At 49.5% G+C, this 25,660-nt stretch overlaps 1 protein-coding gene across 3 annotated transcripts in view; it reads left to right on the top strand.

Moving 5' to 3' along the window:
- The window catches only part of MAP3K12 (mitogen-activated protein kinase kinase kinase 12), a 351,073-nt gene that overhangs the window by 192,447 nt on the left and 132,966 nt on the right, over positions 1-25,660 (top strand). For all 3 annotated transcript variants that reach the window (XM_085654690.1, XM_085654688.1, XM_085654689.1), the window contains exon 6: positions 19,264-19,422. In XM_085654690.1, the coding sequence (XP_085510816.1) occupies positions 19,264-19,422 (159 nt within the window). The remainder of the gene's footprint in view (positions 1-19,263; positions 19,423-25,660) is intronic.

Raw genomic sequence — 25,660 nt, 5'->3', positions numbered from 1 at the left:
ACCAGGTCTCTGTTGCTGTCTCCGTGCCCAGAGAGGGGAGATGGCAGGCTACCTTCCATTGACACTCAGCAGCTGCCTCGCAGTGCTCTTCCTTCTGGCTCTGCCAATACCCCCATCCCTTCAGGGGGGCTGGCTCCCAACATTTCTAGAATTTTTGAATCGAGGCTGATGAAACATTGGGGGGGGGGGGGGGGAAAGGCAGAAGCCATCATTTTGCCCCTTTGAATTACGCACAAGCAGCAAATACGGAAAGTATTTGCGTCAAAAATATTTAAATCTGTTTAGTCCCAATTTACAATTAAAGGAAACGGATGCCAAATCGCCATGTTACAAATGTCTGCAGAGCAATGTACCCAACTTGTGATTCAAGTACAAGAATCTCAGAACATAAATACATTACTGGTGTTTTTCCCTTCCCGTGAAGTGTCTGGATCCCCTTGCTTACCTTCTACATTAGGGGTGCCCACCTTTGCTCCCCAAATGCTGGACCCGCGCTAGGGCGACCAGACGTCTCGTATTTCCGTTCACACTTCCGGTCTTAAGACGTCGGTCCCGGCGTCCTGACGCATGTGACATCTTTATTACCCGGTTTTTGAGAGGTCGAGTGATGCTGAATATCCACTTTTGAATCCAATGACTTGGGTACATGGGCGTAGGAAGTGTGGGGGACGCGGGGGATATATCCCCCCCAGATTTTGGAGTGGGGGGGACACGGGGGACAAGGGTGGGGGGGACGAGGGGACAAAGGAATTTCCCCTCTCCCTTCTGTTATCGCAGGGCCATTAGCACGCGAAAGCGCTACCTATGGCCCTGCACTTGACCTGCGTGGAGTCAGAGGCCACCCGCCCTCTGCCTTTTGTTATGCTGCAGGAAGGCTCAGCCGTTCTGGGAAGGGCAGAGAACGGAGAAAAAATAAACGCTGTCTCTTTTCCTTCATGGCAAGGACCGTGTACAATACTCCTGATCTGCCTCTGGCGGCTGCCCTCCTCTCTTTATTCCCCCATCTCTTTCTGTCTCTGTCTCGCTCCTGCTTACGTGCTGATTTCAAGAGGCAGCTCTTAAGGTACTCTCTCTTGCCTCTCCTTTTCTTTATTTGTTACCCTGTGAAATTGATCCAAAAAGGGCTGAACACTTTGGCTGTAAATGTCCTCATTTTCTGACCGTTTTCTATTGAAAAGAAAAACCTCGGAATGGAGAGAAAAAATAGTTAAATACCTAAATAAAGCAATACAAAGTGGACAGCAGACAGGCCAGACTGTTATTTACACCCACACACATTAGTGCCACTTTACAGAGTTTGCCAGTGAAAGCGCTACTTTCTTTTTATCTTCTTTCTTTGAACAACATTGTTTTCCCAGGGTGGGTAAGTGCGCCATTCCTAAAGGGACTGCAATACCTGGTCGATGGGTAGAGTGGAAACGTTTAATATGATCGTTTTGAACTTTTTAATTATTTTAGCTTATAAAATGCGGCTCTGTGTTTGGGGATGTGGTCTTTTATAAACCAAACTGCATACATTTTGAAAGGATATAAGCAATGGACATTGAAAGGGGTCCCTTCCTGGTCCTGTAGCCATGTCTTGAACTTCTCAGGCAAAATCACTTACTGATTTCTGAATAATGAGTTTAAAACCGTTAAGGTAACCATGGTTTTTTCTGATTACAGTTCACATGCTTTGCTTATTCTTGCATTCCCTATGAGTGTTTGCTTTTTCCAGGGTGTTATTCATTTTTTTCAGGCAGCATTTTACTGTTGTCTAGTGCATAATTTGAGTTTAGTCGCAGCACAATTGAGTTGTGCTGAAGGCAGTGCGAGTTTCTCTCAGTGGGGCAGTATGGTGTTCAGTGTGGGAGAGAATGTGGCACTCTGGCCAGAGCTGCTGAATTTGGAACTGGAGAACCATGTTCAGACCTTCATGACCAGTTCACCATACCACACTCCTGACAGAGCTTATTCCGATGCTACACCTTAGAAGGCCCGATAGACCTTAGAAGCCCAGGTGTCTTAGCACCCGCAGGTGGATCTGTCCACCACAATCCATACTGCAGTTCACTTCCAGTCTTACGGGCAGGCATATGAAGAAGCACATCCTAGATCGACAGTGAATCTGTCACTGAGGTCACAAGACCCTTGAGGCCAGTCCACCTCACCCATTGGTACCTCCATTGGCCCTTTTCCAGCACTAGCAGTGCAACTTGCCAGGGGCTGGCAATGTAGGATTTGCATGCACACCAAACTTAGGGGGTGATTATAATGGCAGTGGGACCGCCACGTCACCCCGTCGGTGGCGGTCCCACCGCCATTGGTGACTGCATCACAGCCCGCCATATTACAATGGCGGGTGGTTACCTGGCGGTCGGAAAGACCAACCACCACGCACCCGACGGGCTTCTTGAGCCCGCCGGTGTGGTGGAGGGGCTCGTGGTTCCTACAATGCTGGTGGTGCCTACCATGCACCGCAGCAGGGATTACGATGTCCCTTACCCGCCAGCTTATCAATGGCGGTTCACCTGCCATGGAAATGCTGGCGAAAGGGACATTGGGGGACCGTAGCAGGCCCCTTTACCCCTGGCCCTCAGACATGGGTCCTGGGGGGCATCTATGATGCCCCACAACATATCAATGCACCATGTGGCATGCACCGATATATTTAACATGTTCCTTTTTTTCTTACTTTGCGGCGGATGATGCAGACAGCAGCACCTGCTGCAATGTAAAAGATAGGCACTGCGAACACCGTAGTGGCAGTCGCATTGTAATGCCTATCGTGGGGCCTCCACCTTGAAGGCCAGCGGTCCCATTCCCCGATTCGATGGCGGTGGTACTGAAGTCTGCCTGCCATCGTAGTCAGCCCCTAAGTTTCCATTTTATGAATATGATTCAGCGGGAAATAAATTGATGTTTGCAATTTAATTGACTTTGGTTGGCCTCTTATCTATGAGATTTCCCTGTTGAATGTGCCTTTACATTATACATTTTTGGTTGTATGAATTGATTGCATACTACACTCTCCTACAGGTATTAATTTGAGTGTCATTAGGAGTGTCTGGGACCAATTGTTTTCTTAGGAATTGTTTTCTTTACTAACCTTTGCAAAGGGCCCTAAACTTCACAGCAACACAAGTCACATTTCTTTTAGTAATTTGGGATCCGTTTGAGCTACAAAATTGTTTTGGAGGAAATCGTTAGATTATGCAGCAGATGATGTATTATGTGGCAAATATGATAGAGCCATAGTTAAGTGGAAAACATTTTTCCACTTAATTTTGCCCCAACATTGTAGCTGATCAATTTGTAAGTTCCCCAAACCCAAAAGTCGAGTTTAGGCACAATTTGCATTTTAAGAGCAGCCCTATAACACAGGGCTACTTTTAAACTGACCTCAGGCTTCAGCAGTGCACACATGCAAGCGCAGAAAGGGCTGCTGGCCTCTAAACTGCCATACCTTATTATATTCTAGGGACTTAAAAGTAGTTCTAATCCCCCTGCCCTATTATGTACTAGGGCCTTATAGGAGAGGTCATGCCAATCATAGGGGTACCCTAACCCATAGTGCACCCTAGTGTATGTAGGTGTTTTCACTGTATTTTTAAGTGCCTCTTTCAGAATAGCACTGGCTGTTTAGGCAGAGGCCAGGGTCAGTCAGTCAGGTACCACCAGTACCAGTCAGCAAAAAGTTGGGGGGTGCCCAGGGCGGCTTTGCAACACTAGAGAAACACAAACTCAGAATGTAAAACATAACACCATGGTTGGGAGGTTCTCTTCAATAATCAGAATTGATTTCTATCCTAATGAACCCATTTTCCAACATTAGGATAGGGAAAGACTGGGGAAAAATCATAACGTTCTAATCTATACATTGAAGTTTTTATGCAGCTCTTTGATGACGGTTAATAGCTCACTGTTCAATGTTAGGATTTTAACTTATGAACTTCAAATACCAAAAGAATATCTCAGACAAAAGCAGTAACTCACTGACCTATTGAATTAAAACTTTCACTAGACAAGCCTTCGATCTCTCTCAAAAAAAGAACATTAATAACCAAAGTTATCTTCACATTTTTATTGTTGCCTGAAAATTGCTGGAGACCAGGAATGCAGCAGCAGGTACTTTTCAAACCCTAATGCACTTGCAAACACGACGCACCCACCCTAAGTCAGCGGCCTTTGTTTGCTTTATGCATTAAGATGCAAGATTCATATATATGTTTTACATTTGGTCTCATTACTATGTGAATGTAAATAACAATAAAACATACATGCAAACTGTGACTACATGCCTGCTTTTCTCAATATTTCACTTCGAAAGTATGCGATTGTATTTGTTTAACGGGTGGTGATTTGTATAGGGTCACTGGAAAGTGCACAAGGTTGTCCCTGTCCCGCCCAGAATTTTAGTGTCTCCTACGCCCCTGCTTGGGTAAATCATCTCTTTGTTTCGGCAGCGCCAGAGGATGAGTGAAGGGAACAGGGGGCAGGGCAGGGAGAGGGCCATTCCGGCCTACATCATGTTTCCATGAACAAAAGCTTTAAACATTTCGAACAACCATGCACTGGCACCAGTCGGTATGTTGGAAAAGCGAGTTTCACGGTCCTTTGCTTATCAAAGTATAAATCGTGCAGTACAGGTGAAAATAGTTGAAATCTATCTGGCCTGATATGTATGTATGTGTATATATATATATATATATATATATATATTTCATCACATGGTGTACATTCACTTACAGTGAGGCGATGCAAGTATTTTGAGCACCTCAGGCAAAGTGTAATTTCGCCAGTTTGAGTCTCCCCGTTCACTAAAAAAAAATGAAAAGCAATTTTCACGCATTTTTTCCTGTAATGTTGCACCGTCTCTGCGGCAAATGCTGCACACCCCTGCTCTAGGAAGTGTAATGGTAGAGACAGCAGAGGGGGGGGGGGGGGGAGATGGAGGAGGTCTGACAGCTGACGTCACACTGCGAGTTTAAGCGCCTAGTGTCAAGTCCTCTGTCAGCTACCTGAGGTGCTTGGGAACATGTAAACTGCCAGAATAAACGTGATCTGGAAACTGGGCAATACAGACATTCACCGGACAGACATCATTAATGTCCGTCCTCTCACACCTCAGACCTCTGTGTTCTTGTCCGGCTGAAGCGGGTCTTTAAACAACCAGGCTTCATGATAACCTCACCACACGGCTGCTTTACTGCACCCTTCCTCAAGGGAGATGAATCAAATTCAACCACTCACCTAACCCATCAGAACACCCAGTCACTTATTCCCCCTCCCCCGCTCATCTATCTACGCTTGCACCTGCCTATCTCTTCATTCATCCACTCCTCCACCCACTCATCTACCAAAGCAGGCGCCCGCCACCTCGTCATACATCCGCTCCGTCGTCCCTCCCTCTAGCTGCCCATCTACTCATCCATCCACCCGCTTATCCTTCCCGCCACTCATCCATCAAAGCAGGCGCCCGCCGTTCATCCATTCCTTCACTCATCAGCTCACGTGTCCATCGGAGGGCCCGCCCACGTTGCCTGCCCGAGTCCAAGCACGCGCATGTCCCCCGTTCCTCGTGCACAGCTCCCCCTCTGTTTTCGCTCTTCTCGCGGTGGGTGGCTCCAGGCCCTCTCACTAATTTGCTGTTTGGGCTGAGAGCGCTGGGAGTAATGAGGGGGCGTGAGAGGCATCGGCGGCGCGGCCCCTTCATTACTGCGGCGCTTCCACGCGGGTGCAGCGGGGATCGGTGCCTCGTGGCTGGCTGTCTTGGGAGATTCAACGGTGCAGATGGGGCTGGATCAGCCCCAGGGCCGGCAGGACCCCCTGGGCAGGTGCGAGGGGGCGTGGGGCCCCACACACAGGAACAGTGCACCCAGGCTATTACAGTCCACGCGCTGCCCTCGGGGGTCCCTTGGATTGTATTGTGATTGCATTTATATAGCGCTTACTACCCCTGACGAGGCGTCGAAGCGCTTGTGTAATACAGCAGTGTCTCGGGTGCACGCACGCACGCCGCCCCTATCGTTGTGTGTTATATGGCCCCGGGTGTTCTCACCCTCTTCTTGCTGTTCATGGAAATCAGTGGGGCAGAAGGGCTTCAGGTACATCAGCCTGGATACAGATAGCTGCCACGTGACCTCAGGTCATGTGTGTGACTTCTCCAGTCAGTCCCGGCCTTTCACCCAACAGCGCTTTGCATTCTTGGACATCTAGGCACAGCCCTCTCCTGAAACTGCGAGCCTCAGAATGGAAAGTGCTGGGGCAAGACATTCAGAACTGCTCGAAGTTCACGCATGTGATAGATATGGCGAGTGGACACTCAGGTATGTGGGAAGCATGGGTGAAGTAATCACAGACATGTCAAACTGGGGGAGATCATGTGCTCTCTCCGCCTATAAATAGTTTTTTAAATTTATATTTATTTATTTAGTGCATTTTTATAAAAACTACCCAAAGGTGTCAGAGCGCTGTCCAATAGAGCTAGTTACGTTACAAGAGAAAAGTGGTACAGAATATAACATTACACAGACTAAAAATGAAGGGTACACAAAATCTAACACATCACAAAGGGGTGAGAATGTACAGGGAAAAAATAAAAATTTACAACGAAGAGCGAACTTCCAAGAGGGGCCTGAGAATGAAGGGTGAACGAACACAAAATCCAACACAGCACGCAGGGGTGAGGGATGCGCAGGAAAAAATACAAATTTTCAATGAAGAGCGAACTTCCAAGAGGGGCCGGAGTATGAAAGTATTAGTTCTGAAAGTGTCTTTGGAAGAGAAGAGTTTTGAACAGTTCTCATATTCCCATGGAAGTATCCATTTATTACTGTTTTATTGCTAAAGAACATATCCGAGACGTTTCGCACAGACCATCAGTATGTCTTTAAGTGTTTGTGAATGCACGCGCTGTAACCTTTGGAAGTTTACAGTGCAGAGGGAAACATCCCCAAGCTCCCTGGCCTCGGCAGGGTGTTGGACTTGCCATTCTGGACAGTGGCGTTACTGTGTGGGCATCTGGCACGCTTCTGTAGAATGCTGGACCCCCGTGTACAGGGTATGAAGATAACCACTGTGTGTGTGGACATCGACAGCTTAGAGCCCCTGTATTAAATACCCCTCACAACAGCCCCCCCCCCCCCCATGTAACTCTAGAATGGGTCGTCTGGTTGTCGGGGGCCATTGGTGAATCCCTCTCAGTCTCACCAACAGCTTCAAAAGCATAAACAAACCCCAGAGCCTCCGACTAAAATCCTCAGTGTAGCCAAGAAGCTTTACAGTGGGCTGCTCTTTTTTAAACCTAAACCGAAATGGGTGGATTTGCCCCTAATTTCAACCTCCCGCGGAAACACCTTCGCTTTATCCTTTTTTTTTCCTGAAATGTGTTTTCAAAACGGCCTGGTTTCTTTTTGTCACGAATAACTGTGTAACCGAAACTCGCGTGTGACAAAACCGAATCAATTAACTGCAAACACGAATCAGTTAAAAGTGACCGAAGGGAATCCTTTAGTAAATCACAAATTAAGGAGTGATCCACAGTTCGGAGTGCGGCTCGGTCGCAGGATCAAGCATCGTCAGTTGCTCCCCAGATAAATAACATGCACTGTTCCTGCTTCTAACACCATTGCCTCTCGGAGGTAACAAGTGAGTCATCATGGTAAACGTGTTGCGAGTGTGGGCGCCTGGCGTGAGGTTTTACCGCCAATAGAGTGTTCGGAACGGCAGAGAGCCCATTTTAAACCACAGGAACCCGGAGACCCCCGTGCATGACTCACGCAGTGCAGGAGGCGGCCACGTGGGTACAGTCATCTGTATTGCAATGTGTATGTAGCCTTCTCTCTCTCTCTTGCCAGGCCCCACCACAATAGAACCCGGCTTCCCTGTTGCGCGATCTCGACCGAAAGGTATTGGAGCGCTTTACACGAGCACCAGTTACATGAAACATGGAGGCATTCGTTTTTTTATAGGTATGGGGAGATTAAAGGATTTGCCCTCGCAGAGATTCCAACCTAGCTCCCCAGTTCCAGAGACGGCAGCTCTGGCCGTTACGCCACAACGTCTCGCCCCTTCAGCGCCATTTTACCCCGGCGGTTCCTCATTTGAATGGTCTCTTTGGTGGACTGAGAAAGCTCTCACCCGTGCTACCCCTCTCCGTGCGAGAAGCAGTTTTCATTTCCTCAGCTGTCAGTAGTACTCCACTCGATCCCGGGCCCTGGCGTGGTTTGTGGAGAGGACCCCCCCCCCCCCGCCGGTGGCGTTGGAAGGATGCAGGGGCCATGATTAATTCGACGACGGTCGCTTCGCTGCCCCTTCACGTCTTGGCGCCAGCCGTCTCCGGCGCGCGGCACTTTGGAGACCTCCTTCGAGGGTCCCGCGAGGCCCGCCCTGGTTAAGAAAAGGCAGGCGGAAGAATGACGCAACCTGCACATGGCATTGAATATTGCAGGAGCGGAAACAATACTGGAAGACCAAACAATCCAGGAAAACTCGCCTCGCCGATGCGGGGAAGGGATGGTGGCCGGGCAGGGGCGTTGAAGTCTATTCACCGTTTAAGGAACAGAACTAAAGAATCGCCTGGGTATCTTATTTTTCTGATAGCTTTATTTTGATATGTAAGTATATCGCTGATTTATATCTTATCTATGCACACAAGGTCTACTTCATGGTTCCTATTGCAGGGTGGTAGCAGAAAATACAGACCTTGGTATCTTAATAACAGATATGTATTGGATCCCGCAGTTTTAGGTTTGGTGAGAGCCAGAATCTTAAATGAAAGGCATTGTCTTATACAATTTTTTAAATTTGTTTGTGAAGTTCAATCTACTCTTTCCACGACACTCAATGCCACTCCACTCTACAACACACCACTGTACTCCACGCCACTCCATATCATGCCAAATAATTCCACTCCAGTCTACGAGACGCAATTCCACTCTTCACCTCTCCACTCCATGTCACTCTACGACACAGTGTTCCACTCTACTCCAATGTACTCTACTCCATGCCACTCTGGCACTCCACCCTACGTCACTCCACTCTGCCTCACTCTACGACATGCCACTCCACTTTACGACATGCCACTCCAGTCTATGCCAATTCACTCCACACCCCTCCACTCTGACACTCCTCTCCAGTCTAAAACATGCTTCTCTATTACACACTACTCCACTCTACGCCAATCCACTCTACGCCACTCCAAGCCATGCCACTCCATGGCAGGCCACTCCACTGCCCTCCCTTCTACACCCCTTCACTCTGTGCCCCCCCTCTCTATGTCACAAAACTCAACGACGCTCTACAACACTCCACTCTACGCCATATCAGTCTACACCGTTCCATGACACTTTACTCACTGTACGCCCCTCCATTGTTCGCCCCTACACCACTCCACTCTGTGCCACTTCACTCACACTCCCTCCACTATATTACACTCCAATTTATGACATTCCATACCACTCTACTCTTTTCTTTTTTTTTTGTAAAAGTTCCCCATGCTGATATTTTACTTTTTTTCTTTTTGGTGAAAGCGCCCCATTCCGTGCTTTCACTTTAATGGTGGCTGTGGCCCTTTCTTTAGCTGCAGCTCGCTGTAAGCTGAATACGGCGATCAGCGTCTAAAGAAAAGGGCGCAGCCACCATTAAAGTGAAAGCACGGAATGGGGCGCTTTCACCAAAAAGAAAAAAACAAAGGTTCCGGAACGTGGCCTCTATAGTTGAAGAGGTTCGTGCTGCCTAAATAAAGAAAGAATCGCGGCCACTATAGTTAAAGCGAATCGCGCTGAAAAATAAAATAAAGAAAGTAGCGCAGCCTCTTATAGTTAAAGCGGACCGGCCGCCATTACTAATAAAAATATAAAAGCTGGCGGCGAGCTGCGTTGTAGAAAAGTACGTCGTGTGTAGGGGCGGCTGGTGACATTTGAAAGTGGTGGGCGTAAAATGATTGGTATACTGCACCGTTGCGAGCGAGCCTAGCAAGCCCGAACCTCCATAAGGGTGGGTTCGTTGCGATTCTCTTCCCGTGAAAATTTTGAAAAAAGAGAAGAAAAAAGGTGCATTTTCAAGCAAATTTGAGAAAGCAGGAAGGTTAATAAAGCAATTGTGAAAGTGCCTCTGTGAACTGTCACTTTTCTCTTTACTTATCTCTCTCCCAGAATTCACCACCTTCACCTGTAAGTGGCTGCAAGCTGCTCTATCGGCGTCACTCTCTTCCAGTGACACTCTCACTTTCCCATCATCTTAGTATCCCTTCCTACCTTATCTCTTTCGCTATCTCAGCATCTCCCCTCCTCTGTCACTGGCTGGGTGCTGCTGACACTGCTCGGTGACTGTCTCTTGCTGCCCCTTCCATTGTCTCGCAACCCCCATGCTCTCCTCCCTTGCTTCCTCTTTTCTGTCTTGCTATCTCTTCCTATCTTGTTGCTGTCACATCCATCTTGCTTGCTATCCCTTCCTACATCTCAGTATCCCTTCCTCCCTCGTCTCTTTCTCCGCACCTCCATTCCCCCGTCATAGCAAATGACAAGTAGTTACGACAGAGCACATCTCACACAAGAATCGGATGAACTATCTCTAGACTCTACTATAGCGCCTAATATGTACCGGTGATTGCAGGTGGTGGGCACTTAGTGCTGCCACTCTTTTAAGGTCCGGCGTCCGGTCCGGGCGTATTTCTCATCATCGGCCTTCACCCCCCAAAAAAGAGAGAAAAGTCAGTTAACCGGGGAATAGAAAGAGAAAGAAACAGTGACATAAGGGAACAAGGGTGCAGAAAGGAACGTGTGAGAGTAACGGAGCTGACTTAATGCCCATTGCTTTTATCATTACAAAACAAAAGCAGAATGGTTTAAAAAGACCACGTTTGTGAATACAGAGCCGCAGTATGCATTTTGTTTTCCAATGCACGCACCCAACAAGCAGGTATTTCTGTACCTCCAGGAATAGTGTGCTTTCCCACCCAGGGAAAACATGGTTGTTCAAAGAGCGAGGAGGCGACAAGTAGGGCTTCACTGGCAAACACTGTAATGTGGCGCTAATGTGTTTAGGTGTGAATAAATCAATATGGCCACCTTGCTTTAGTTAGTTATTTTTCATATTTTGAATGTTTTATTTCTCTCTACCCTGAGGCTGCACTTAGAAATTGAAAAATGTCAGCAAAAGACTACGTTTCCAGCAAGTGTTTTTCTTTTTTGGATCCATTTCACAAGGAAGCAAATAAACGAAAGGAGGAAAGAGAAGGTAATACCTGTTTCTTGAAGTCTCCGACCGGTTTTTACTACATGAGGAGGAGCGAGACAGAGAGGGAAGAGGGGGAACAAAGGAGGGGGGAGGCGGCTGCCAGCGGCGGGAGAACTGGACTCAAGCAGTGACTTACGACAGAGCACATCTCACAATCGGTTGAACATCATGAACTATCTATCTATAGCGCCTAGTGAGACCTAATGCCCATTGCTTATATCATTAAAAAAACAAAAGCAGGATGGTTTAAAAAGACCACGTTTGTGGCTACAGAGCCGCGCGTGCAGTAAGCATTTTATTTTCCAATGCACTCAAAAACATTCTTCAAAGAGCGAGGAGGCAGTCGAGAGGGGGGGGGGGGTTGCGAGGGGGGGTCGCACGGGAGAATAAAATTAAGACGAAAACTTACCTGACCGCCTCTGCTCCTGGTCCGCGTTAGCGCCTCTGCCCTCCTCAAACAGGAACAGCACGTCGGCACTGGAGTGGCAACCCCTCAGCCAATCCTGGAGCTACGGCCGCGCCAGGTTTGGCTGAGGGCACAGCTTACTCTTCGCCCGCCGCCTGCCCATTAGGAGACCGAGGGGCTCCTAATGGGCATGCGCAAGTCCGTGAAAACACAAGTGCGCATGACTGGGCACGGGCTAAGAATTTGCGCACCGTCCCCACTCATGCGCACTTGTGCTGCAGTGCTGCCTGTCCCGACAATGCATGTCAGTCAACATGACGTCGGACCGCCCATGGTCCGACGTCATGCTGACTGACATGCATTGTCCGTTCTCCCTCGGCGTCTCTGAACTTAAGTAAACTAAGTTCAGAGACGCCGAGGGAGCTGCGGGCGGTGGCGGGGGGGGCAACGCCCCAACGCCCCCAATGGATGCACCGCCACTGGTCCTGGGCGGAATAGGGGAAAATCATTAAAGAAAATAGTGCTCACAGACTGTAGATAAAGCAGACCGTGTAACAACACAAGTAAAAAGTCCAGTCCTCATGGGAGGTTACAAATGCAAGTGCAACAAGAAGAGAGCGAGGAAGGACAAAGGGGTGCGTCCTTTTCCCCTGCTTAACAGTATTATAGAACAACGTGGATGGACCCACTAATGAATCCACATACTAGGATGACTCAGTACAGGATACTTGTGATAAGAGCCTGGGTAATCATTCGTCTGGTGTTCAGTGGGATCCGCTTGAAAATCTTGCATAGTAGTCGCAGGATGTGAAAGCATGATGAGTAGACAGCATTGATCTGTCAGCTCATGGAGAGGTTGGTGTACAGGATGATCCAGGGGTTCTGGGCATGGTACGCAGGGGTGGGAAGGGGGCCAACTTTGGAGGGCCACCAAGAGGAGCCCCAGGGGGAGTAGTTGTTGCCGAAGATTAGGACTTTGGTTTTGTCTGTGTTGAGCTGGAGGCAGTTGTTTTTCATCCAAGCAGTGACATTGCTCATGCAGATGGCGAAGTTTACTTTGGCAGTGCTGGTTGAGTCGTTACGGGAGAGGATGAGCTATGTGTCATCGGCATAGGATAATATGTTGATGCCGTGGGCTCTGAGGATGTCCACGAGGGGCGTAATGTAGGTGTTGAAGAGTGTTGGACTAAGCAACGATCCTTGAGGGACTCCGCAAATGAGTTTCTTGGGTTCAGAGGTGCGGGGGGGGGTGAGTCTAACTCTTTGAGTTCTGTCCGAGAGGAAGGAGGACCACTTGAGGGTCGGTCCACAGATACCCAAGAGCTGAAGCTTTCTGATGAGTGACTTGTGGGAGACCGAATGGAAAGACTCGTAGAGGTCAAGGAGGATGAGTGTGGCTGATTCCACACGGTCAAGGATGCTTCTGATGTCATCGGTGGCTGCAATGAGGACTGTCTCTGTGCGGTGGTTGGTGCAAAAGCCTTATTGAAAGCTGTCTAGGAGTTGATGGAGTTCTAGGTAGTCGTCAAGTTGATTATAGAGGACTTTATCCATGACTTTAAACGGAAAAAGGAGGAGGTCTATAGCTACTGAGGGTTTTGAGGTCCACTGTTGGTTTCTTCAATAAGGCGTTGACTTCTGCATTTTCCAGAACAACGGGAAGGTGACGGTGGTAATGGAGGTGTTGATGATAGCAATGAGCGCAAAGGACGTGATGGTTCTTCAAAGGTTGTTTATGAAGTGGGGGTGTGGGTTTGAGGGTCTCCTGAGTGGATGGTATTCAGCAAGGCGGTGGTTTCTTCATTTGAGAGCGGCTTCCAAGTAACTTAGCTGCTTATTGCCGATGAATGAGGTGTCCAGTTGTTCAGGGGAGTTCGTATCAGTATGCTGTCGGTCAAATCTGTAATAGATCTTGGCAATCTTCTGTTCGAAGAAGTTTGAGATGTTGTTGCAGAGTGCTTAGGATGGGATGATTTTGTTGTTGCCAGCTGCGGAATAGGATAACTCCTTGATGATGGTGAAGAGGTTTTTGCCATTGTTGGAGTTGGATTTGAGTCTGAGAGTTAGAGCCTTTTTCTTTGCATCTCGTAGTTGTTGGTTGTAGAGGTTGAAGGCGGCTTTGTATGTGGATCTTGCCCTGTTGTTTTTGTGGTGTCTCCATTTTCTCTTAAGTTGTTTGCAGTGGCGCTTGGACTCCCTGAGGTCGTTCATGCATCAGCATGGGTCATTTGTTGTTTTTGTAGCTCTTGTTTCCGGTGGGAGCAGTGTAGTTAGCACAGTCGACAAGCTATTTATTGAAGAGCTTGAGGGCAACATTCAGGTTCCCAGTGTGGTTGAGTGGGCATTCCTGTAGGGTCTTGGTCCAGTTTTCTTTGAATATTTTGCCCCAGTGTCTTGATGGTGCTTTGGGGTGTTACATGTGAAATTGCAATGGGTGCAGGAGAAAGGTCCTACTGTGGTGCACGGAGATGCGCAGCAGCGTGTGAGCATGTGCGCTGGTGTGTATTGTTCAGGTCATGAAGGATGTTGAAGGAGTTCAGTGAGATGTATCTATTGTCTTTGTTATCATCTGACACAAAAAATACTGGTTTAAATGTTGTTTTTTCTTTCACAGTGGCCCCTGAAGAAGGGATTAGTTCAATCCCGAAATGCATTGGGCTTGGCTGGGCAATCCAGTTGTAATATGTATTTGCTAAAATTAATTTGACATCAATTGATTCAGTTTATATTGTTATTGGAATTTAATTTTTACATGCACATTGTATGTCATTAGATGGTGATAATAATCTGATTCCAATGTGTCATGTTCATTATATATCTTTTCCATAAATCAATGGAATTATCTGTTTTTCTTTCTTGCATAATATTGTGAAGTATTGATTCTGTAGTTCACGCTGTGCATCCAGTATACTGGTGGACATTCACTAGAAGAATGTCCGAAGGCGTAGTAGCGACATTTGTTGGCTCCGGTGGCGGCTGTGGAGTTGCGTTGGATGGTCATGGGGCCAGGGTTCCTGGCACAGGGCGCAGTCCAGGTGCAGATGGGCGCAGATGGGCTTGCATTTGGCATTCCAGTGGTGTGCCTACTTTGCAGTCATGCTACGGCCTGCATTAAGTAGGTCCTGGGGTGGTCGAGGCTTCTGTTGGTGGGAAGAATGACGAGTGGGAAAAACCGGGTGGGAAATTCCAGGCAGCGGCAGTGTCACTTGGTCAAAAGGTAGCAGTTGGATCAGGCTGGGACAATCAGGAACTGGAGGCCACTGGCTAGTGACAAGCTAAGTGCCCAGGTGCCTATTGATGCGATCGCGCTGCAACCTGCATTAAGTAGGTCCTGGGGTGGATGGGACTTTTGTGGACGGGAAGAATGGTGAGCAGGAGAACTCTGGCAACGGCAGTGACACTTAGTCAAAAGGCGGAAACTGGATCAGGGTGGAACAAGCAGGAACTGGAGGCCACCGGCAAGTGGCAAGCTAGGTTGCCAGGTGCCTACTCCACTTCTACCACTCGATGGGCCACTCCCCTCTACTCTCCTCCACAATACTCTACGACACTCTACTCACTCTAAGACACTCTACAACATTCTGCTTTGCAACACTACACCACACTCTACGCCACTCCATGAACTCAGCTTCACTGCACGCCTCTCCATTCTACAACACTCCGCTCTGCAACACTCTATGCCACTCCCCTCTGTGACACTTCACTCTAATCCGCTCTGTGACACTTTACTCCACTCTATGATACTTTACGTCATTCTAAGCCACTCCACGCCCCTTCACTCTATGCCCCTGCAATCTACACCCCTCCAATCTATGCCACTTCTCTCTACTCCAGTTGGTGACACTCTGCGCCACTCCACTCTGACACTCTACTCCTATCTGCCCCCTCTACTCTACGCCATTTCAATCTATGACACACCACTCCACTCTCCAACACTACTCCACTGTACAACACTCAACGCAATTCCCTCCACTCTACTGTATTCCACTCCAATCTACGCCAGTCTACTCCACTGTACTCCAATCCACACAACTCCACTCCTCCTTACTCCATTTTATGGCACTCCACTCTATGACACTCTATGCTACTCCACTCTAAGACACTCTACGACACTTCTCTCTATGACACTCTACTCTATGATACTCCATAACACTCTACTCCAGTCTAAACCTCTCCACTCTGACACTCTACTCCCTCCATGACACTGTTCTCCACTTTACGTCTTTCTACTCTACTCCATGCCCGTCCACTCTAGATCACTCTACGCCACTCCAGTGTATGACACTCTACTACACTCTACGCCCTTCCATTCTACGACACTGTACTCTCTCGATGACACTCCACAACTCTACTCTACGACACTTTATGCTGATTCAGTCTATGACACTCTACCTTGCTCCACTCTGACACTTTACGCCACTCTATGACACTTTACTCCACTCGACACCCTGTCAGTCGATGCCCCTCCATTCTATGCCACTCTACTCTACGTCCCTCCACTCTATGCTACTCCTCTCTACTTCAAGCTGCAACACTCTACTGCACTCTAAAACACTCCACTCTACGACACTCTATGTTGTTCCACTCTGCGACACTTCACGCCACTTCACTGTGACACTCTACTAAAATCTGAATGCCTCCACTGTACACCCCTCCACTCTACTTCACTCTGACACTCTACTCTCTCCACGACACTGTACTCCACTTTATGCCACTCCACTGTACACTACTCTACTTTACGGCACTCTATGCCACTCCAGTATACAACACTCTACTTCACTCTACTCCACTCTGCGCTCTTCCACTTTGACACTCTATTCCAGCCACGACACTCCATGACTCTCTGACAGTGTACTCCACTCTGGCACTCCACTCCATAGCACAACACCCGACTCCACTCTGTACCCTTCCACTCTACGGCACTCTACTCTCTCCATGACACTCCACTCTACAACACTTCACAACACTCCAGTATGCAACATTCTATTCCGCTGCAGTCTACAACACTCTGCTCCGCTCCACTCTGTATCACTCTATGGCACTTTACTGAACACTATGCACCTCCTCTCTAACTCTCTTCAGTCAATGCCCTCCAATCAACGCCACTCGACTGTATGCCACACAATGTACTCCACTCTGACACTCTACATGCCTTCACTCTTTGCCCCTCCACTCTACTTCCTACACAACACTGTACTCTATGCCACGCCACTCTACTCCAGGACACTTTGCCACTCCAGTATGCGACACCCTACTCCATTCTATCCCACTTCACTCTACAACACTCTACTCTATGCCCTATCTCTCTGACACTCTACTCTCTCCACAACATTCTGTGCAACTCCACTCTACGCCACACAACTTCACGATGCTCCACTGCACTTTACGCTACTCCACAACACTCTAGGCCACTCCACAACACTCTACCCTGCAACACATTACTCCCCTCTACGTCCCTCTACTCCACTCTGACACTCAACTCCTTCCACAACACTCTACTCTGTCAGAGTTCTCCACTCTATACTACTTTACTCTAGGCTACTCCACTCCACTGAATGCAACCCCTTTTAAGACACTCTGCGCCACTCCACTCTCTGACACTCTGTACCACTGCACTATACAACACTCTCCTCCACTTTATGCCACTCCACTCTAGGACATGCTACGCCCATCCTTTCTATGACACTCTACTCCCTCCACTCTACTCTACGACACTCCATGTCACTCTATGCCACTTCTTGACAGATTGTGACACTCCACTCTGTGACACTCCACTCCATGACACACTATGCCACTCCAGTCTGCGACACTCTACTCCACTCTATGCCCTTCCTTTCTACGGCACTCTACTCCCTCCATGACACTCTACACCACTCCATGACACTTCACTTCACTTTATGCCACTCCACGACACTCTACACCATTCCACAACACTCCACTCTGGTCCACCCTCCTCTATGTCACAACTTTTAGCCATACTGAGCAGCAGCCATGGTGGTGTATAACATGGCTGAAACACACTGGCAAAGCCAATAGATTTTGCATTGGTGAGACCTATTGGCTTTGGCAATGCTTGTTGCTTTTAGCAAGTGTTTTTAAGGCTCACCTAATCAGTGCATTAGTTGTTTGGTCAACCCCTTTTCTTTTCTAACAGTGGACTTAGGGGCCACCCATACCTTACCACTGGTTAACTTCATTGTCCCTCTCAGCTGCCTACTCCTTGTTGGTCAGCTGCCATCGACTTACTCCTACATGTGTTTGTCTTACCCTTGAGCATTTCCGCATTGCTTGTGTCCTTCCACTGCTTCTTTTTTTAGGCGGTACTTTTTTCTTTGTGTTTAAACACTCTACTAGAGTGCATCTTTCAGCTAACTCCCTCGTGTACTTCTACCACATATTCCTCCCTCCCTCATGTGTGCTGCTTGCCGCCACCCACGCACCCACCCTCCTTCCACTGTAGTCCATGTTATTGCTTGCCCCGAGCTAATCCCACTCTCTGTGATCCACCAGATTCCCCACTACCTCCATTGTCTGTGTGCTGGCTCCCAGCCATTCTCTCCTCTCTTCCACTCCCTCATCCATGTCACACCCTGAGTCACTATCCCTCCCACCGTGTTGCCAACCTCCTCCTCCGTGTTGCTTTCTGCCCTCCCCTTGTCCCCGTTTGTTGCCTCTGGTCTCCCACTTCTCAATAAACAAAAAAAGTGCTATGATGCAGCCAGTACTGGGTGTGCAGTAGGCCTTTTTGTTTTCAATCATGCTGCAAAGCAGCTGGGCTACAGAACAAGTCTAAAAGATAGTGACAAAGCCAATAGCTCTGTTCAAGCGTGAGACCTATTGGCTTTGACAATACTTCTTTTTATATTGACGAGTGCCCGTCAGCTCTCCCAACAATAAAGTTTTACAAAAACCATTACAAAACGAGCACTGACAAAGCCAAAAGGTTGCTAGTCCTTTCCAGGCTTATTGGGTGTGTCAGTGCTTGTTTTTAGGTCTGGTTTTAGCTAAGACATTTTGATTTATTAAAATTATACGTATCTTTTATTTACTTATAGGGGCTTTCCACCAGCCCTCTTTATCCTTTGGTCTGTTATTGTTGTGTCAGTCACATTTTTCTTCAGCCCACTACAGGACAGAGAATGGGGTAGGGGGTCCGCCCATTTAAGCCACTGGCTAACTTCACTTTAAGTGATGGGATTTTGCCCTTTCACAAGGAGCACATTTGCACACAAAATAGCTATCTTCAGTGCCAGCGACTACTATGACAATATGTGCTTTTAGAGATGACACATTTTTGTTTTTACTGCTGATATGCTGTACTCTAACTGAAAGTCGTGAGGTGTTTGGTCGATTTTGATGATAAATCTTTGTTGGGTTTTGTCTTCAGTGTTTTCTGAACATGTTCAAGAAACATGGACTCGAATTTTGCTTCCTTTTGGCCACTTTCTGTTGCCAACATTCTGCAACTATAGTCACTTAGTGAAGGATTGTGAGCAGATTTATAGCTGAGATTATACAAAAAAATATTTGCTAATCCCTCAAAGTGATGATATGCATGCACCTAAATGTTGCAGGCCCAGAGTTTTGGCTATACAATATTTGTAACCTCCTTTCATGGTCTCCTTCATCCATCGCAGGTCCTTTGGCGTGGTCCTGTGGGAGCTCTTGACAGGGGAGATTCCCTACAAAGACGTGGATTCATCAGCCATCATCTGGGGTGTCGGTAGCAATAGCCTCCACTTGCCTGTCCCTTCAAGTTGCCCCGATGGCTTCAAGATCCTACTGCGCCAGTGCTGGTGAGTTCCAGGTTTATTACTGCTGCCCCACTGAAGCTGTTCCCCCTTCCTTTGCTCAAGCAACCAATGCTCACTTAGCCAAAATATGTCCCAGCAATACATGGGGAAGGGCATCATGTTTGACCCTTGTGGGTGGGGGTGTCATCCATCTGGTGCATCCTGGGGGTTACCAGTGAACTCGCGATAACATGATGAGTTTGTATTAACACTGCAGGTCAAACCAGAATAGCAGTGTGTCCTGGTGGAGTTAATGTCTAGGGTCTAAGTGTTAGCCACTGTTCCCCTTTCTCCTCTCCCTTCCTTCCACTGCCATCATCTAATGTCCAGTACCATCTACAACCAGTTTCCTCCACCCAACCGCCACGCTTGTTTGGGGCATTAAATTACCCTCCCAGAGGCTCTGCTGCTCCAGCACTCGCCTGTATCCTCTTACCTCAGTCCGGGTTCAGTTATTCCACCTCTCCAGCACTCGCCAGTATCCTGTAAACTAAGTCCAAGCTCTGCTGCTCCTGCACTCGCCTGCATCCTCTTACCTCAGGACAAGCTCTACTGCTCCAGCACTCGTCTGTATCTTCTTACCTCAATCCAGGCTCTGCTGCTCCAGCACTCGCCTGTATCCTCTTACTTGAGTCCAGGCTGTGCTACTCCAGCACTCGCCTGTATCCTCTAACCTCAGTCCTGGCTCTGCTGCTCCAGCACTCGCCGGTATCCTCTTGCCTCAGTCTAGGCTCTGCTGCTCCAGCACTGGCCTGTATCCTCTCTGTTACCTCAGTCCAGGCTTGGCTGCTCCAGCACTCAACTGTAGTCTCTCTCTAACCTCAGTCCAGGCTGTGCTACTCCAGCCATCACCAGTATCCTCTAACCTCATTCTAAGCTCTGCTGCTCCACCACTCGCCTGTATCCTCTTCCCTCAGTGCAGGCTCTGCTGCTCAAGCAGTCGCCTGTATCCTCTTACCTCAGTGCAGGCTCTACTGCTCCAGCACTCGTGTGTAACCTCTTACCTCAGTCCAGGTTCTGCTGCTCCAGCACTCACAGGTATCCTCTTACCTCAGTCCAGGCTCTGCTGCTCCAGCACTCACCTATATCCTCTACCCACAGTCCAGGCTCTGCTGCTCCAGCACTCACCTATATCCTCTACCCACAGTCCAGGCTCTGCTGCTCTAGCACTCGCCTGTATCCTCTTACCTCAGTCCAGGTTCTGCTGCTCCAGCACTCGCCAGTATCCTCTAACCTCAGTCCAATCTCTGCTGCTCCAGCACTGGCCTGTGTCCTCTTACCTCAGTGCAGGCTCTGCTGCTCCAGCACTCACGTGTATCCTCCTACCTCAGTCCAGGCTCTGCTGCTCCAGCACTCGCCTGTATCCTCTCTCTTACCTCAGTCCGGGTTCAGTTATTCCACCTCTCCAGCACTCGCCAGTATCCTGTAGCCTCAGTCCAAGCTCTGCTGCTCCACCACTCGCCTGTATCCTCTTACCTCAGTGCAGGCTCTGCTGCTCAAGCAGTCGCCTGTATCCTCTTACCTCAGTGCAGGCTCTGCTGCTCCAGCACTCGTGTGTATCCTCTTACCTCAGTCCAGGTTCTGCTGCTCCAGCACTCACAGGTATCCTCTTACCTCAGTCCAGGCTCTGCTGCTCCAGCACTCACCTATATCCTCTACCCACAGTCCAGGCTCTGCTGCTCTAGCACTCGCCTGTATCCTCTTACCTCAGTCCAGGCTCTGCTGCGCCAGCACTGGCCTGTATCCTCTTACTCCAGTCTAGGCTCTCCAGTTCTCACCTGTATCCTCGTTCTTACCTCCGTGCAGCTCTGCTACTCCAGCACTCTACTGTATCCTCTTACCTCGGTGCGGGTTCAGTTATTCCACCTCTCCAGCAATCGCCAGTATCCTCTACCGAGTCCAGGCTCTGCTGCTCCAGCACTCGCCTGTATCCTATTACCTAAGTCCAGGCTCTGCTGCTCCAGCACCCCCCAGTATCCTCTAACCTCAGTGCAGGCTCTGCTGCTCCAGCACTCACGTGTAACCTCTTACCTCAGTCCAGGTTCTGCTGCTCCAGCACTTGCCTGTGTCCTCTTACCTCAGTGCAGGCTCTGCTGCTCCAGCACTCACGTGTATCCTCCTACCTCAGTCCAGGGTCTGCTGCTCCAGCACTCGCCTGTATCCTCTCTCTTACCTCAGTCCGGGCTCAGTTATTCCACCTCCCCAGCACTCGCCAGTATCCTGTAACCTCAGTCCAAGCTCTGCTGCTGCAGAACTCGCCTGTATCCTCTTACCTCAGTCCAGGCTCTGCTGCTCCAGCACTCACCTATATCCTTTACCCACAGTCCAGGCTCTGCTGCTCCAGCACTCGCCTGTATCCTCTTACTTCAGTCCAGGCTCTCCACCTCTCACCTGTATCCTCGTTCTTACCTCAGTCGAGGCTCTCCAGCTCTCACCTGTATCCTCGTTCTTACCTCAGTGGAGCTCCGCTACTCCAGCACTCTACTGTATCCTCTGACCTCAGTCCGGGTTCAGTTATTCCACCTCTCCAGCAATCACCAGTATCCTCTACCCTCAGTCCAGGCTCTGCTGCTCCAGCACTCGCCTGTATCCAATTACCTAAGTCCAGGCTCTGTTGCTCCAGCACTCGCCTGTATCCTCGCTCTTACCTCAGTCCAGGTTCTGCTGCTCCAGCACTCGCCTGTATTCTCTTACCTCAGTCCAGACTCTGCTGCTCCAGCACTTGCCTGTATCCTCGCTCTTACCTTAGTGTAGGCTCTGCTGGTTCAGCTCTCGCAAGTATCCTCTACCCTCAGCCCAGTCTCTGCTGCTTCAACACTCGCCGGTATCCTATTACCTAAGTCCAGGCTCTGATGCTCCAGCACTCGCCTGTATCCTCTCTCTTACCTCAGTCCAGGTTCTGCTGCTCCAGCACTCACCTGTATCCTCTTACCTCAGTCCAGGCTCTGCTGCTCCAGCACTGGTCTGTATCCTCTCTGTTACCCCAGTCCAGGCTTGGCTGCTCCAGCACTCAACTGTATTCTCTCTCTAACCTCAGTCCAGGCTCTGCTGCTCCAGCACTCGCCTGTATCCTATTACCTAAGTCCAGGCTCTGCTGCTCCAGCACTCGCCTGTATCATCTCTCTTACCTCAGTCCAGGTTCTGCTGCTCCAGCACTCGCCAGTATCCTCTAACCTCAGTCCAAGCTCTGCTGCTCCAGCACTGGCTTGTGTCCTCTTACCTAAGTGCAGGCTCTGCTGCTCCAGCACTCGCCAGTATCCTCTAACCTCAGTCCAAGCTCTGCTGCTCCAGCACTGGCCAGTATCCTCTAACCTCAGTCCAAGCTCTGCTGCTCCAGCACTGGCCTGTGTCCTCTTACCTCGGTCCTGGTTCAGTTATTCCACCTCTCCAGCAATCGCCAGTATCCTCTACCCTGAGTCCAGGCTCTGCTGCTGCAGCACTCGCCTGTATCCTATTACCAAAGTCCAGGCTCTGCTGCTCCAGCACCCCCCAGTATCCTCTAACCTCAGTGCAGGCTCTGCTGCTCCAGCACTCACGTGTAACCTCTTACCTCAGTCCAGGTTCTGCTGCTCCAGCACTTGCCTGTATCCTCTCTCTTACCTCAGTCCGGGTTCAGTTATTCCACCTCTCCAGCACTCGCCAGTATCCTGTAACCTCAGTCCAAGCTCTGCTGCTGCAGCACTCGCCTGTATCCTCTTACCTCAGTCCAGGCTCTGCTGCTCCAGCAATCTCCTGTATCCTCTTACCTTAGTCCAGGCTGTGCTGCTCCAGCAATCGCCTGTATCCTCTTACCTTAGTCCAGGCTGTGCTGCTCCAGCACTCGCCGGTATCCTCTTACCTCAGTCCAGGCTCTGCTGCTCCAGCACTCACCTATATCCTTTACCCACAGTCCAGTCTCTGCTGCTCCAGCACTCGCCTGTACCCTCTTACTTCAGTCCAGGCTCTCCACCTCTCACCTGTATCCTCGTTCATACCTCAGTCCAGGCTCTCCAGCTCTCACCTGTATCCTTGTTCTTACCTCAGTGGAGCTCCGCTACTCCAGTCCGGGTTCAGTTATTCCACCTCTCCAGCAATCACCAGTATCCTCTATCCTCAGTCCAGGCTCTGCTGCTCCAGCACTCGCCTGTATCATATTACCTAAGTCCAGGCTCTGTTGCTCCAGCACTCGCCTGTATCCTCTCTCTTACTTCAGTCCAGGTTCTGCTGCTCCAGCACTCGCCTGTATCCTCTTACCTCAGTCCAGACTCTACTGCTCCAGCACTCGCCTGTATCCTCGCTCTTACCTTAGTGTAGGCTCTGCTGCTTCAGCTCTCGCAAGTATCCTCTACCCTCAGTCCAGTCTCTGCTGCTTCAACACTCGCCGGTATCCTATTACCTAAGTCCAGGCTCTGTTGCTCCAGCACTCGCCTGTATCCTCTCTTTTACCTTAGTCCAGGTTCTGCTGCTCCAGCACTGCCTGTATCCTCTTACCTCAGTCCAGGCTCTGCTGCTCCAGGATTCACCTGTATCCTCGCTCTTACCTTAGTGTAGGCTCTGCTGCTTCAGCTCTCGCAAGTATCCTCTACCCTCAGTCCAGTCTCTGCTGCTTCAACACTCGCTGGTATCCTCTCAGCTCTGTGCAGGCTCTGCTGTTCCAGCACTTACCTGTATCCTCTTACCTCAGTCCAGGCTGTGCTTCTCTAGCACTCGCCTGTATCCTCTTAGCTCAGAGCAGGCTCTACTGCTCCAGCATCTCCCTGTATCCTCTTACCTCAGTCCAGGCTCTCCAGCTCTCGCCTGTATCCTCTTTCTTACCTCAGTGCAGCTCTGCTGCTCCAGCACTCTACTGTATCCTCTCACCTCAGTCCGGGTTCAGTTATTCCACCTCTCCAGCAATAGCCAGTATCCTCTACCCTCTGTCCAGGCTCTGCTGCTTTAACACTCGCATTAATCATATTACCTCAGTCCAGGCTCTGCTGATCCAGCACTCGCTTATATCCTCTAACCTCAGTCCAGGCTCTGCTGCTCCAGCACTCGCTTATATCCTCTAACCTCAGTCCAGGCTCTGCTGCTCCAGCACTCAACTGTATTCTCTCTCTTACCTCAGTCCAGGCTCTGCTGCTCCAGCACTCGCCTGTATCCTTTTACCTCAGCCCAGGCTCTGCTGCTCCAGCACTCGCCTGTATCCTCTTACCTCAGTCCAGGCTCTGCTGCTCCAGCACTCGCCTGTGTCCTATTACCTAAGTCCAGGCTCTGTTGCTCCAGCACTCGCCTGTATCCTCTCTCTTACCTCAGTCCAGGTTCTGCTGCTCCAGCACTCGCCTGTATCCTCTTACCTCAGTCCAGGCTCTGCTTCTCCAGCACTCGCCTGTATCCTCGCTCTTACCTTAGTGTAGGCTCTGCTGTTTCAGCTCTCGCAAGTATCCTCTACCCTTAGTCCAGTCTCTGCTGCTTCAACACTCTCCGGTATCCTCTCAGCTCAGTGCAGGCTCTGCTGTTCCAGCACTCACCTGTATCCTCTTACCTCAGTCCAGGCTCTCCAGCTCTCGCCTGTATCCTCTTTCTTACCTCAGTGCAGCTCTGCTGCTCCAGCACTCTACTGTATCCTCTCACCTCAGTCCGGGTTCAGTTATTCCACCTCTCCAGCAATAGCCAGTATCCTCTACCCTTAGTCCATGCTCTGCTGCATTAACACTCGCATTAATCATATTACCTCATTCCAGGCTCTGCTGCTCCAGCATCTGCCCGTATCCTCGAACCTCAGTCCAACTCTGCTACTCCATCACTCGCCAGTATCCTCTCTCTTACCTCAGTGCAGGCTCTGCTGCTCCAGCACTCGCCTGTATCCTTTTACCTCAGTTCAGATTCAGTTATACCACCTCTCCAGCACTCGTCTGTATCCTCTTACCTCAGTTCAGATTCAGTTATTCCACCTCCCCATCACTCGCCGGTATCCTCTCTCTTACCTCAGTGCAGGCTCTGCTGCTCCAGCACTCGCCTGTATCCTTTTTTACCTCAGTTCAGATTCAGTTATACCACCTCTCCAGCACTCGCTTGTATCCTCTTACCACAGTTCAGATTCAGTTATTCCACCTCTCCAGCACTCGCCTGTATCCTCTTACCACAGTTCAGATTCAGTTATACCACCTCTCCAGCACTCGCTTGTATCCTCTTACCACAGTTCAGATTCAGTTATACCACCTCTCCAGCACTCGCTTGTATCCTCTTACCACAGTTCAGATTCAGTTATTCCACCTCTCCA

Source organism: Triturus cristatus, chromosome 4_1 (assembly GCF_964204655.1).
Source record: "Triturus cristatus chromosome 4_1, aTriCri1.1, whole genome shotgun sequence".
Lineage (NCBI taxonomy): Eukaryota > Metazoa > Chordata > Amphibia > Caudata > Salamandridae > Triturus > Triturus cristatus.
Note: the sequence above shows the minus strand (reverse complement) of the source record. Positions and strands in the feature narration are given on the sequence as shown.